Source organism: Formica exsecta, unplaced genomic scaffold (assembly GCF_003651465.1).
Source record: "Formica exsecta isolate Colony F162 unplaced genomic scaffold, ASM365146v1 scaffold43, whole genome shotgun sequence".
Taxonomy (NCBI): Eukaryota; Metazoa; Arthropoda; class Insecta; order Hymenoptera; family Formicidae; genus Formica; species Formica exsecta.
In genome coordinates this window covers 251,216-267,379 of record NW_021851539.1, presented here as the reverse complement: position 1 = coordinate 267,379, position 16,164 = coordinate 251,216, and the positions used below count along the sequence as shown (strand labels likewise).

The 16,164-nt window shown below is 38.9% G+C and overlaps 1 protein-coding gene and 1 long non-coding RNA gene across 2 annotated transcripts in view; one reads left to right on the top strand and one right to left on the bottom strand.

Moving 5' to 3' along the window:
• Positions 1–16,164, bottom strand: part of LOC115240440 — a 222,757-nt gene that overhangs the window by 57,441 nt on the left and 149,152 nt on the right. The gene's annotated exons all lie outside the window — the stretch shown is intronic.
• The window catches only part of LOC115240433 (homeotic protein empty spiracles-like), a 31,701-nt gene that overhangs the window by 8,759 nt on the left and 6,778 nt on the right, over positions 1–16,164 (top strand). The window contains exon 2 of the mRNA XM_029815569.1: positions 4,970–5,142. Coding sequence (XP_029671429.1) covers positions 4,970–5,142 — 173 coding nt within the window. The remainder of the gene's footprint in view (positions 1–4,969; positions 5,143–16,164) is intronic.

Sequence of the window (16,164 nt, the reverse complement as noted above, 5' to 3'; positions counted from 1 at the left end):
TTTTTACATATATTTTATGATATGTATGCGCGTAAAGTTTTAAATCTTTTTCTTCGTCTAAAGATGTGACATAAGATTTTTATTTTTTTATTATATTATTGAACTTTAAGATATTACTATTAATTTATCGCGAAATTCATAAATGCTTGCGTTGGCGCTAATAATCGCCATTAGAGCGAATTCGATTATGCTTTAAATAGTCTCTCTCGTAAAACCGGTCGCGGCCGTTTGCATCGAGGCAGACTTTACGACCGCGACGTGCCAATCACCCTTTTGTCGCGGGGGAAATGGGATTTTCTCGCGTCATTTCTATTCCATTCGCAAATTACCGGTAGCGAAATCAAAGGACCGCGTCGCCGTCTAATCAATCGCGGGTTATTAAAATCATTAAATGGCTCCACTTCGACGGCCGGAAAGTGTCATTTCGTAATTGCTGTGCGAGTCGAATATTTTATTAACTTGCGTCTAGATTCTTAGGCGCGTTTACACACGACATTATGACATGATATTATGACAAGGATACTTAGGCCATATGTATATATGTCATTACTATTATATAAAACTTATTTAATGGTTATTTTATGGAGGAAGGCGGAAATAGAGATGTGAGAGAACTATAAAATTTTACGATGCCACGATATTGAGCGCTTAATCACTTTTGTATAAATCATGTCTCTTGTCGTAATTACATATAATTAATTACATATGTATTGCTATAATTGTAAGATCTTTGTAAGGATGCACAAAGTGAATAATTTCATCGCAGCTCTAAAGTTCAAGGCCATCTCAGCCTTGAATTAACTGTTGGTCTAACTTTTAATTAAACTTCCGATGAGATTAACTCTTCATCTCGCACGGCCGAGCACAATTCACTATATTTACGGTCAGTTGCCAATTTGAAATTATCCGACGGCAAACGGAATTAAATAGATCGGTTTCGAATAATTAATAGCGTCACGGTTAATTATTTCAGATATGCGATGAAATTACTTCGTGAAAAAGTACGACGATCGCCGTTGGAAAATTACGGTAACCGCGAGAAATAATAAAGTCGAGCAATCAGTAAAATACTGTGATGTCACACTATAAGCTCTCTGCAATTTATGAACTGACTTTTAATAAAAAAGAAAAATTCTACAAAGAGAAAAGGATCCTAAAAACTTAGTATAAGAGTTGACAGTCTTTTATTCGGCAATATTTTAATCTGGATACGCGCACATTTTTTCGGTTTCAGTAGAGTCTCTTTTTTAAAATACAGAAAAAAATGTTGCTCCTTTCGGAAGTCCAAGCTCGCTTTCTCAACGAATGTAATAACACAAATTATCGAATGCATCGGCGCATCCACCTTTGCTTATTTGCATTTTCACTCGTTTCACGATCGCGTCAGCCGTCGTTAGTTTCGCGTGCGAAACTAACGACGTCTCGTCGCACGCTTAGTGACAATTAAAAACGCATTAGAGTGCGATGCGCCGGGCGCGCGGGAGCGACTTTTACCGGCAAAATGCGATACCAGAGATAGAGAGATCGAGAGAGAAAGATGGACACGTATACGGAGGTTGAGTACGGAATATCGGTGAAAGAGAGAGAGAGAGAGAGAGAGAGAGAGAGAGAAAGAGATGAGAGAGGGGGCCCGAGGGAAGTTGGCTGCGAAGAGAGGAGGGGGATATAATTTGATACGTTTACCATTTGGTCTTATTTTTGAGTAATTTCGAGTCGCTCTGGGCGTCTCAGCTGCGAAAGCCGCAGCACAAGCTTCCCGTAATTACAGGCCGTCCGACTCGTCTCTTCGTTCCTCTGCATCGTCGTCCTCTTCGTTCTGCGCGCTATGTCGTTCTTCTCCTCGTCGTCGTCTTCGTTGTTGTCGTGGTTTCATCTTCGTCTTTTCTTCTTCTTCTTCCTCTGTTTCTACTTTGCTCGAGTAAAGGACGAGTTAAGCGTGCCGCTCTAGGCGATGTCTAGGAAGCTCTTAGAGAATCGCTAACGACGACGAGCTCTCCTCGATGAAGTATCTATTCCGCGATCTCTCGCCGCAAGATCGATAGGGATCGCGGATCGCCCGCGTTCCCGAAGATCGAACGATATAAAATATTTCCCGCGTTCATAACTTTTTATTTTCTTTACTATCTCTCTCATAAGAATTTAAAAAAAAATTGAGGATGTAATTAAAATTAGAATTATTAAATATATACAGGGGTGTCGTGGAATAAAATATTAGAATAATTAAAATATATATGACACCAGAGAAAATCGAATAATTGTTTATTACGTGCGCGTCATTTATTCTCATCATCTATTGTTTAGCATCATTAAACGTTATCCTAGTCGACCAGCTAACTGATTAATTATTGGTGAAACGCGATTGTTACTTCATAGTTGTGGATCATGGTTGCTGTATGCAACATTCGTCGCGCATTCAAAATTGCGGCCGAGCACAGTCGCAGTAAGAGTCACCGCATTACTATTCATTACCCACATAAATAGCGATCGCTTCACGCACGGGCGCGCCGCTAATGATCCTTTATTCCGTTGCTGTAATTAACGTCGACCGTGTACCTGTAGAGACTCTCTCGCCCGTTTGTGTAATTCGATACCATTTACATTTATCTACGCTCGTTCCCTTTGTTGTTGGAAATAACAGAAAGAAGTAAATTATGGGATGCTTTAATCGATAAATTGTTACGCACGACGGAAATATATATATATTGATATATCAATTTACCTTTAAATGATCAACAAATTTGTTATATAAATAATTATTCACGAAAATCATATAGATAAAATGAAGCATTTTTTACGCTACATTTCTCCAAATCGGTGGGTTATGTGAATTACGACGAATCACGAAAGCGGCTCCATTTTCGCCACCTCTAGATAGCCCTGATTAATGCATCTATTCGCACGCGAGGTGCTTTGATCCAATGATCAACTTTCGCCGCGCGATTCACAAGAATGCGCTCGCACGTGGAGGCGCATTCTATTTAAGCAGCACACGCCTGTGTATGTGACGTGCCCATTAAGACGTTCGCTTTGCGACTCTTTTGCGAAAACGTGATTTTAAAGAATGACAACGGGGGAAACGAGGCGTCGAGCAAAACAGTGATATATCAAATATAAAGCTGTAAATATATTTCAAGAGGCATTAGGATTGCTTAATTAAAATCATCTTAATCAAATTCTCAAATATAAATTAATTCTGGATTATATGAAAGTACTTGTTACCGACCGAGTACTTTTTTATAAAGTCTTTTGTTTCTTAGAACAAGGAAAATGTGACTCTTATACCACTGCAATAGAAGGTCATCTCTGAAATGATACGCCTCTAACCTCGGCTATGAAGATTATATAGCGGATTGTTTCGCGATGCAAATGAGATTTGCGCTGTCAGTATGGATCGAGTGGTCTCTACTCGGGTATCAAGGATACCGGTCCATTACCTAAAGTCACGGATACTTACAGGTACATTGACCGAGTATCGATAGCATTAAACGAAATGATTCATCGACCAATCGCGATACTGCTAGTCGATGCGTCTCATGTATTTTTAGATCACTTTGACAGCTTTAACGCGCGCGCGATGCAATTGCGAATTTGCAGCCGGTAGAAATATGGGAAACGTACAGATGGTTAGAGGATATAGCAGTCGCTCGACTATCCAGTTATTAACTTGTCAGTTTCAGCCGCGTGGATCCTGGTGAATAAAATTTTTCGCAATGCAAATGATACGATTCACCGTTGCGACTGGTCGTGTGTACGTTATACCGCTGTTACTAGCTGTATAACCTACTGAGCGTAACTTATTTAGATCACTTTGCGCGCTAACGCTGTTATTTAGAAACCGCAATGAATAATAACACGGAAGGTACGTGTAGATGCTAATTAATGCCGGTGATCGTCATGCGGAATAGAAGGCAAGTCTGATATTTTGTTAGACATTTACTTTAAATTATAAATTTCACACTTATATATTATATTGTGTGTAAAGTATGTTTTTTATTCTGTAATCCCGAGATTTATATTTAAATTATTTCAAGCGTCAATCTCGAACGACATTTTTTCTGGCGATTTCGATCTCGATACTATTCTCGCAATTTTTCCTCAACGATCTCAATTGGCGAGTGCTAGAAATCGGATTAACGCACTGCATGAAACACGGTCGAGAGGTATAGTCACGCGTCGAAGGGAAACTGTGCGGGGCGACGTGGCGATTTATCGTCCCGTGCTTTCCGCTAAAGCATCTCGGGTGACTTCCGGCAGACGTGGCTATCGGCCGATCGACATGGCTTTTTCGTGGTAGAATACTCAATTACCTGGCCCCGAGTTCCTGGCTCTTTCTCTCTCCGCCTCGGGAATAGGTGTTTCTTTCCTTTCTTCGCCGGCACGCATACTGCCCTACGGTTCGCGAACGAATTTGTGTGGCTTGCGTGTCGGTTACTTATTTTCAAGGCGAGACCACAATATACAGATACCAACCGGATGACGTCGCGGCGTTTAACAATTAATTAATCGTTAATAAATCGTACGGCCTCTATTTCTCTCCTCCCTTCCCCCATTCGCTTATGCCAACCGACTGTCTGATGACGAGAAAACTTTATGCAGGTAGCTCCTCGTGTAATTTAATTACTATTTTAATTTGTCGGCTTGAATTATACGCATTCTTACCTTCGTCGATTCATATCATATGATTCATTATTTAAATTCAACATTTTTCCTCCTTCTTAATAACATTCTCTTCAACTTTGTTGTAATTTCGCTTTTTATTTTTCCTTCATTGCGCGCTTTCACCTCATCCATTAAGTTTTAATAAAAATGATATAATGATATATTATTAAATTCTGTTAAAATTTGAAATTATAACTCCCTTAGATTAAATTTAAACATTTTTGAGTTTAATGTAAGAGCTAATTTCATTCTAGAGTCGTAATTTAATTCAAGAGCTCATTTTTATTTTAATACTTTGTTTGCGTCTCAGGTCCTGATATACCCGGCTTCCTGCTTCAACCCTTCAGAAAACCGAAGAGAATAAGGACAGCCTTCAGTCCGAGCCAACTGCTGAAACTGGAACACGCCTTTGAGAAAAATCACTACGTCGTCGGCGCGGAGAGGAAGCAGTTGGCGCAGGCGTTGTCGTTGACGGAAACGCAGGTAAATGTGAAGAAAGTTTATATCGTAATATTATCTCACAAATAATCTCATGACGCAAAATTAAATTAAGCCAAACGATTCAATATAATTTTTAATCAAACTCGAAACTCTCTCTTAATCGGAATTGCTTTTGCGTCATTCTAACAAGTCAATAATAATAATAATTATTATTTGCTATCCGACATGGGGATTATCAAGTAATATCGACTATCTTGTTGTAAATTGAATATTTAATAAGATTGAGTTAATCAATCAGTTTGATTAAAAATGATAATTAGATTATCTCTGGTGCACATATATTTTCTATTTATCGAGAGTGATATACTTTATGCAAATGTCATGCAGATTAATAAATTTCAGTAGTGCGTCATTAGTTTTTTTCGCGTTAAGAAAGATTGATATTTTTTACAAGGATCGCGTAGAGATCCACGTATATCGCTCGGAGATGTTTTCGTGTAAGAGATGTAGATGCCGCGAGCCTCATTGTTTTCTCTCTTCATTTCGCAGTAATAATCGTCTCATTTACACTTCGTTTGCCGCGCTGAATCCGCGCGCGATACACTTGATTCATAAAAAAGCAATTATATATCATATCGTGGCAATGCAATGCGTCTGACACTTCATCGACGGGGCACGCAAAGCCGACATCGTAATAAAAATGATATCTCGTAATAACTTTTTTTCGCACTCAACAAATTATGGATCATTATGGATCATTATAGATCGGTTTTATATCGTTAATTAACCGACAGTTTCTTTGTTTCCGTATGAATTATACGATTGGCTATAGTGATAATGACAAACACTTAGCATTAATTAACATTACTGAACATAGCTCTATATCGGATTATTTCTACGAAAAAAGCAGGAAGATTGACAACTATATTGATGAATTTGTCCATAAACAAGGTTGCTCACAAGGACTATTATCCGTTAACGTATATTCAACTAATATCATATTTCAACATTATTAATATAGCGGTAGATTATAATACGATATCAAACGTGATAGATTAATGCAATCCGTCGGTAATATTTATTAGCGGTATCATCGATATTTATTATCATCAAGCCCAAGAACCAGTACCAGCATTAGTAGCGATAATAATACAGCGGTTATAAACGTAGAGCTTAAGGAGGAATCGTATGGAAATACGGACCTAAGAAAAATCTCATTTTTAAAGACGTTTGATCTCACTTATATTCATCAATTATCGTGGTGAGCCACCGTGCCCAACTAAACTGTTCTAAATATAAGGATATGAAAAGAAGGAAAAATATAAAGCTCGCGTTTGCCGCGCTGAATCCGCGCGCGATACACTTGATTCATAAAAAAGCAATTATATATCATATCGTGGCAATGCAATGCGTCTGACACTTCATCGACGGGGCACGCAAAGCCGACATCGTAATAAAAATGATATCTCGTAATAACTTTTTTTCGCACTCAACAAATTATGGATCATTATGGATCATTATAGATCGGTTTTATATCGTTAATTAACCGACAGTTTCTTTGTTTCCGTATGAATTATACGATTGGCTATAGTGATAATGACAAACACTTAGCATTAATTAACATTACTGAACATAGCTCTATATCGGATTATTTCTACGAAAAAAGCAGGAAGATTGACAACTATATTGATGAATTTGTCCATAAACAAGGTTGCTCACAAGGACTATTATCCGTTAACGTATATTCAACTAATATCATATTTCAACATTATTAATATAGCGGTAGATTATAATACGATATCAAACGTGATAGATTAATGCAATCCGTCGGTAATATTTATTAGCGGTATCATCGATATTTATTATCATCAAGCCCAAGAACCAGTACCAGCATTAGTAGCGATAATAATACAGCGGTTATAAACGTAGAGCTTAAGGAGGAATCGTATGGAAATACGGACCTAAGAAAAATCTCATTTTTAAAGACGTTTAATCTCACTTATATTCATCAATTATCGTGGTGAGTCACACCGTGCCCAACTAAACTGTTCTAAATATAAGGATATGAAAAGAAGGAAAAATATAAAGCTCGGCATTTGATAAAAGAAAGATAGAAAAAATTATAAGAATCGCTTACAAAGCCACAAAACCGTTCCTAGGTAAAAAAACTTGAAAATTTTGGAAAAGAATTATGCTATGACTTAATTTATTTTATTTTTTTGTTTTTTAATTTTTTTCTTTCTCTTTTTTTTCTGTTTCTCTTCCTCTTTCCTTTTGTTATTGATTAATCAATTAATTGAAAATTACATTAATTTTCATCGATGCCATTATAAAGTCGCTGGAGATACCAGAGACTCTGTAGATATCATCTACAATCTACAATTAGAGTTTGAGCATTAAAGAGAGCGCGTTTTAGTACTCGCATGACAAATAAAACTGCTTTAAAATTTCCAATTAGCCAGCATTCGCGTGTCAAATAGAGCCGATTTAAAATCTGTAACTACCTATAGTCGGGATATCACAAATAGAACTCGCGATCGAATGTAACAATGGCTATACACTATTATACTCGCGCGAACCTTAATGGCGCGGATCGAGCGGAAAAGAGAGAGACAGAGAGCGAGACCGTCGAGGCCGTATAACGAGGGGATTGATATGCTAATCCGTGACCGAGGGGTGGCCGTGTGTCTTTCGGTGGTGCTCGATACTGTTTCGTTCGCGCACACACACACACGCGCGTATCGGCAAAGAACAAACGTAAAATCGCGCTCCAGATGCGTTGTATCACGTGCGTATATCACGGCGCGCGCGCGTGCTGCGTGTGTTACGTATTCCATAGGCGTAACGCGCGCACCAAAAAAGGACGAGATGATGGTTGATGGTATGGGAAATTAAACCAAGAGAGAAAGAGAAAACGAGGAACCACAGAGAGCGGACGCCATCTTGGGCCGCTGTTACCACGTCGGGATGCTCTCTAAACAGGCTCCTGGCGCGCGTTCTCCTCTTCATCTTCTCCTTTCGCATCGTTCTTCTCTTTGTTGTGCTCTGTGACTATTTCACGCAAAAAATCGCCATACAGCCGGGCAACGTTTATTTTCTTGCGCTTTGTCAGCGCCGCGAAGTTCGAGAGTGTGCAGGTAAACAATTTACGATAGAAATCTGTAACAGTTATCCTCTCTTGTTTCCTATGTTAAAAACTTACATTTCGCAAATCTTTATTTTTTTTCTTGTCGCTCCAAAATATAGAATAATGTCATGCCAGAATATTTTAAATTTGTTTTTTTTTTTTTCTGATCAAAAAAGCGATATAGATATATGTGTAAAATATTCAAGACTCTTTTCCATAGTTAAGATCAATCCAGACTTAAATATATACGAAAAAAAAGCAAATATACAATGTAGAGAAGGTATAGATAAATGACATAGCTATCATGTCGTAAAAAAACTGTAGCCACTTGGTAATGCAAATCGTTTTTTACATCGTAAAAAAGATAAGCCAAATTGCTTGGAAAATATATTTAACCGGCGTCTATTTTTCCCATTTCAAAAATAAGGTCAGCTTGTGTGATCACGCCTATCTAACAACTCCATAAACATTCATTTTTACACACATACATATATTTATCGAGAAAACGCGAGATCGTGAACAGTAATTACATACAATCCTCTTATTATTATATGTATATGAACTCATAATTATATATGAACTTTTTGTCATTAAGCAACTAGGAAAAGAAACATACGAGTAATTACGAATAAATAATAATGCGTAATTCTATCGACATTGTCGTTTCGCATGAGAAAGCATGATCGCGCGAGAATAAGTGGTTACAGCTTCTTTTTTCTTTCTTCATGGCGGCGAAGCGATCACGTTTACTTCCACTATGTTAACGAGACATGGTAGAATTGTCGAGCTTCCAGATAAATGCACGCCTCCAGTTCGACAACGGTATTCTCGCCGTCGCCACGCATCTCTCTCGTCGGGTCTTCCTGGATCATTGAAAGACATCGAGGAGTGCCTCGCGCGACGACGTTTGCGTTAATAAAACGTGAAATATTGTCAATCGGTTGGAGCCATTCGTGTGCCTCGGAATATCAGCCAATAAAATTTTCACGCACGGCTGTATCAAGCTATTTTTATCATGTAATGATGGATGTTCAAAAGAACACCCGGGCGTAAATCGATTTTAGGACCCCTCTTATTTAAAATAATAAAAATCGATATTTAAGAGACAAGAAATTTCAAAAAGCATTGTATGCGATTGTTCTTAATAATTTAAAATACTAAGAATAGATAAATTTTTGCAATTTTCAAGTTAATTAAATTAAAGACCCAAGGAAAAATTATTATAATGTAGAATGCAAATGCACGTACGTCAATGCGAGTATATATGCACATACATATATATATATATATATAATTTACTAGATAAAAAATGTGCAATACGTTAGTTCTATAAATCGTAGAGACTTAGATTGGTATCATTTCAAAGTATTTTTCAATAGAAGAGATGGGAGGTTTCATCCAAGTTAAGAACATGTTATTAATGATGAGAAGCGAGATTAGCGATGTATACTTTCGAGCACGAGAGCAAAGCTGCGACATGACGCGACGCCCACGTGATCGCGATTTGGCGAGTCGTAATGTATTCCTGAGTAATTGCCAGGATAATCACGTGCAATTAGAGCTCTAATGAGGGCCACCGGGTCGCGTGTAACGCGACGTTCACCTTATGAATCCTAACAAGCGCGAGAACAACCGTGTGTGAGTATGAGTGCGCGCACTCGTCGCCAGTGTCTCGTGCACATACGCACGAAACCCGAAGGATATAATGTAACTGCTAATTACGCGCCTCTCGCGACGCTGATTGGCTTCCGCGGAGAAGGACGCGCCGGAGGGATACCACTAATGGTGTATCATCTCGATTTGCATAACTGCAGCCGCCCAAGGGATCGCATAAAATGAGATGAACGGAACGATCCGTGGGAAAACTGAATTAAATATCGAGAAAAAATACCGAAATTCGCGTCGATATATCAATTGTTCAATATTATATAATATCGTGCACAATTTAATAAAATTAATATTCTATAATCTATAATATATTTATATTATTATAGCCAATGTATATATCTACATACTTATTTATCATGATACGCCAATTTGTTAAATCAGATTCAATGTACATATCTCTCTCTTCTTTCCAAGATGTTCAAGCGACCGATAAATAAATCGTTCGCGATCGGATTTGCTAAATCGTGTTCGCGCGACACGAACGGTGAGATGGAGCGTGCTTTTACGGCTGAAAAACAGCTGAAATGGTTTCGCACGCTGCAATTAGCAGTTAAGCGGCATGTAATTGTGTTGAGCAATCGGAGATAGGGGGACGAAGTATCGAACAAAGGATGTAAATTGGAAGATAGCAAAATCGAGCAGATCGCAAGCAGGTGGACATTTGCTCCAAGTGGTGTTTTTCTCGCTTTTTCTTCTCTTAATACACCCTTATTTCAGCATCTTTCTTGACAATCTTACAATGGCATTTAGAATAATACTTATAAGCCATCAATCTAGTCTTTTGCTTATTATTAACAAATTATTGCGATGTAATATATGCAATTTTTGCGACTCCGGCTTTCTCCGCATTTGTAATAATGTCTGTGCGTGACGTTAATTATCGTTTGCAAGAATTTATTAGAGAAAGCACATCGCGCTTCGCAGTATCCGTCGATGAGACTCGTTATTAATTTATTGTCGATTACGGCGACGCCGTTATTATGGCGACGCTGGCGTTAATCACTCGCGCAGCCTATCGACTTCGCGGATTTATCATTCCCCCGATGAAACGGTGATTAATTATCGTGATTGCCCCATCGCTATGCGAACGGCGAAAAGAAACACAGTCCCTATTTAAGACTCATCCGGATCATTAATCTCGCCATTAACTCGATGATTTTTTTGGACGATTGTCTTCGACAAACATACTTTTGCCAGCGAAAAAATGTTCGTTGACAGCGTTTGCATAGGCATTCCTTAATCGCTCTTTGATGATTTTCATCTTTTAATGTACTTTCTCAGTCTTTTTTACTAGTACCTACTATCTTTTTATTCGATTTCAAGCCTTGTATATAATTCTCGTAAATTATTCTCATAATTTCAAAAGACATACATCATATAAGCTATAGATTTAAATGGTATACAAACAGTAATTGTTTTATTATTGCAATTAGAATTGCGATCGAGGAATGCTCGACTCGTTTTCTTTCATACGTGTTCTCGCACTTAATGAGCAGTTGCATTAAAGTAAATCGGCCACAGTATAAGAATTGTGCATGGATGATTGCGCTATCGCGGAAAATTGACGCCAATCAACTCATCGGCCTCCCGTCGATCTAACTAACGATCGCTTATACGTGCACAGCTATTATTATTAATTACATCGGTACTCTCCCCACCTCGAAGTTTACGATATTCAACGGCACCCTATTGCCAATCGTAATTGAATGACATCTATAATCCAAATTAATTGTCGTTAGAAACGGCAGAGCGCGTTCGATGATTAATTACATCAATTGTGAGTAATTAATTCGTGACATAATCGATATAGATTAATAGCAAAATTATCTGCGTATTATTGTTGCTCCACGTTCTGTTACAATATTGCATTATATATTGTATTTATATTATCTTGATATTTCCTCGAGTAATTTATACGAAAGTTTACTTCGCTCGTCGCCGCAATATTCATCACCGGGATATTGCATACATTTCATTACTTTCGACGGCATTGTTTGGACAGGAAATCCATGGACGCTTCTTGAGTGGCCAATAAATAAACTTCGCTAACGCTTACACACACGGAACACCCGTCGTAATTTTTTCTGCGGGAGCGCGTAAGTATCCTCCTGGAGAGGATCGTTACACCGTCGTTACTCGCTCGGTGGGAGGGTATTATTAACGGCGATAATTAACGACGCGCTGGACATATGGCGCGGAAAGAAGGTCAACGATAAATCAGACTTTGTCGTGGCGCGGTCATTCGTTGTTTACAAAATAATCGTGTTGCGACTGGCGAGTCAGGTCTGTAAATCATGCTTTTAATTACTTCTTATCAGCATGTCCGAAGAATGGGGACGCTGCTCTTTCGCAATCTTGTCGAAAAGCCATCGATGAACAATGGTCGATTGGCCGTGCGCGGCTTCTGACGATTCGTTTCCGAACGAGCCAATAACGAGTTAACTGCCGTACGGGAATGCGTTCTTTCTTTTTTCCACGTCGTGGAGATTCGCGACGAGAATGGTCCACATTTATCTCTACCGTATAAAAATACGGGAATACGGGTGCTTTTTTGAAATGGTGTTTGCTCGATGAAAATGTGTATAGGGAGCTTGAATATATTTTAAATATTTTAGCATATACGGTATATGTCTTTGAGCGAATGTTATAAGAATGATTATGCTTGAATTATTACACGGTATTTCTCTGGAACAATATAAAGTGGATGGACTAAGTAAATCAGATATCTTCGCGCTATCCCAGCTTGTCGAATCGCGAGCCGGGGGGAATAAATAATGCCGTATATTTCCGCGCCGCAAATGCTCGGTGATACTCACCGCGACGTTATTAGCATGCCGTGCTGTATATTGCCGGAGTAATTCGCATCCGCGTGGGCAATTGCTATATATGTGTCTCGTTAACAGATATCACGCAAATAACGTGCACGGCAATACGAATTCGCGAAAAGCGCGACCGATTCGACGTCCTTATTCCTCTTTCTTTCCTCTATGACCCGATTGTTCCGCTCGGTTACTTAAACATTCGACAAAGACGGAAGAAAAGACTCAATCTTCTTACTCGTGTGGCCCCTTCTCGCTTCATTAAGCGCGCGATCTTAGAATCGCGTACGTAGACGCGCGTTTTCGAGACGAATTTACGGCTCGGTCGATTTTATCTCGACGCCATCTAAGAATATATTGTTATTATCAATCTTACCTTACCCCGGCAAATGCATCCTGAATACAGTGGTGCGCCGTAAAATTCGCGTGTCCGTGTGCGCGGAATCGTAAAGGGTTTATTATGGAACAAGGGAAACGTGCAGTCACTTAACAATTCTTGTTTCCGCAAAACTCGAAGAAACCATTTAATTAACGGCGGTAATATCAAAGCAAGATTACTTTCTTTTTTACATATATAAAATTGTCAAATTCGACAAAATTTTTCTTAATTTTTTATCACGATGCGAAATTAATCATGTTGGAGCAACCATGATATTTTACGTTACACGTAGCAAAATGTTTTGCTATTTAACGATTTGCAACAGACTCTTATTTAGCGAAGATTTAGATTCATGTCCGATTGTGCGCGGAGTTATTGGACGTTGGAAGCGTTTGTGTATGCGAGCTCCTTCGCGGTATGACGCCCATACAGGAAGAAGAAGGGCCGAGCACGCATCATTGCCAGATATATCGGATGACAGCGCATGCTTTATTGTTAGTCCGACGACGACACGTCTCATTATGCATAGAGAATTCGTACGCGGCCTGCATAATATGTAAAACTTCTTCCATTACCGTCCGCGGGGAGGACGAGTGTAATACGCCGATCGACAAGCCCATGATTGGTCAGGAACAAACTATGTGTTATACACACACATATATATGTATATATTGCATATATATATAATTATATATAAAATTCTCTTTTTTTTTTCGTTATTTCGTCACGTGGATTTCGAGGAATATAACGGGACACGAATGATTTATCGGTATTAAGAGAGAGAGAGAGAGAGAGAGAGAGAGAGAGAGAGAGAGGAGTCAAAACGGAAAACGTTACAAATAGCGGTATTCAGGTTCTCGAATTAGCATAGGCAAACTCATAGAATATTAAAATCATATAGATAATAATAATATAAAAATCATCTTTTGCGTCGTAAGACAAAATAATTAAATTATAATAAAAACGAAAAAGAATTTTTCCTCGCGTTTAAATTGTATTTATATTATATTCAAACGGAGATTTATCAATCTCTTCTCGCTGCTGAGTGAATTGTATTAAAATCAACTCTATCCATGTGTGATCATGACGAGTTATTTAGCTTATAAATTGTCGTCGATCGGGATTGCAACGAAGTACATAACTCTTCATTCGCGACGCGACTAAAACGCGATAATAATTTCAAGCGCGAGACATTGTCACGGCTGGAGCTTGTCATACGCAGAACCGTACGATCTCGCGCTGTCGGCGCTGTCGAGATAGCGCATACAAACATTATCAGCCGCGATCGGCGCGCCGCGTTTAATCGATACTATCGACAGCCTATTTAAATCGAATCGGAGCACTCGTTGCCCCGACCACTTACCGGGGCTCGTCTTATCGTCGCCCGGCATGAGAATAAAATTACCGCTAACAATATTGCGCTTATCCCGCTTTTTACGCCCGTTACATCGCCGGGCCTATTGAAGCGAACAATGGCTAATTAAAATGGGAAAATTTAAAGTCCCATTAATTTAACCTTTAAGAGACGCGATGTTGCGACAGCGTGTGCCCCACGGAGCGACTTATCGCTCGCCTAATTGCGTACGGTCGTATTTCACGGTCGCCTGGATATTTAATCAATTAATTTCCTCGAATTATGGACGATATCTCTCTCTTTCTCTCTTTCATCTTGTGAGTTGTCGAGTTGAGTATCCGCCTGCTCGCCTGTTCCGATCTGATATCAACGCCTCAAACGATATTTAGATCATGAAACCTGTAATATATCGACGCAAGCTGACGTTCAATTTAATGGAAATATAAGGACGATGGGAAATCTCTGTTGGCCGCTTTATATGCCGACGTATTTTATTATCCGAGCGGACACGGCGAGTTTCTTTTACAACTTTGTTGAACGCGCGTATCATAAATTAATGATAATCAATGCGGAAAGTAATTAATGGTAGTAAGTGATGGTAGAACTCTAACGACCTCAATATTCATATCTTTTCCATCAAATATGTGTATGCTTCTCGTAACAAGATTATCTCATTCTCTCTTTTTATCATAAATTATTAATAAAATTATTCGAAGCATGCTTTTAATTTAATGTAGTGTTATTGAAACAGTGATTATACAAATAAATACATTGTGCGATGGAAATTTAATGTTTCGCTTTACACGCATGCATGGTTTATTCGCTTCTCGAGAAAAACATCGGCAGAAATTTGCAACTTAAATCGCCGCGCGGCGGAACATTCAAAGGATGCTCAAAGGATTCCGAAACGCGCCAACGCGAATAATACCGATTCGAACGATCGGTGTAAACGATGGTAGCCAGAGTACACGATATCGATTCTCTCGCTCTTGTCACCTCTTGGAGTCGAATGGAGGCTTTCTTGGTTTTCTCGTCACGATCCCGGCACGTCGTGTACGTGTTGTCGATTTCATGTGCGTACCGTCGACTCGAGGAAGCTCACGAGCCGATGCGAAATCGGTCGATTATTATTAAAATTAGAATCACAATTAATTCTTTTTTTTTTTTTAATATTATAAAAATATTAATTACACGCATTTGCGACTGATGTACACAATACGAAAATATGTTTTTTAGATTCTACAGATACACAAGATATCGCTAACTGAAACATGTGAAAAATGAATTCTCCCGTTGGATATAATATGTCGTACATCGTCATCAGATGTAGTCTGAATTTGATACGACAGTCACTTTTCCCCAATAAAATACAATTGTTGAATTCTTTTCAACTTCCTACTTTTATATACTCGTCACGGTCGACGATTATCCCTGAAAAGCTTAAACACAACAGGGAGGCGTCTGTCAAGAGACTGACTAAAAAAAAAAAAAAAAAAAAAAAAAAAGAAAGAAAAAAAAAGGAAAAACTCCGCGCTACGAATATGGCGGAGACACAGAAACGTATAAACGAGGAAATTGGCGTCCCCTCGCGCGAGATCACGCTCAATTTCGTCCTAACAAAACACGCGCCTCTCTTCATCCTGTAATCCACACCCACGTACGCGTCCACGACGGCCCTTTCGTACGCGCGCGCGTGCGCGTTTTTGTATTTTCCAGG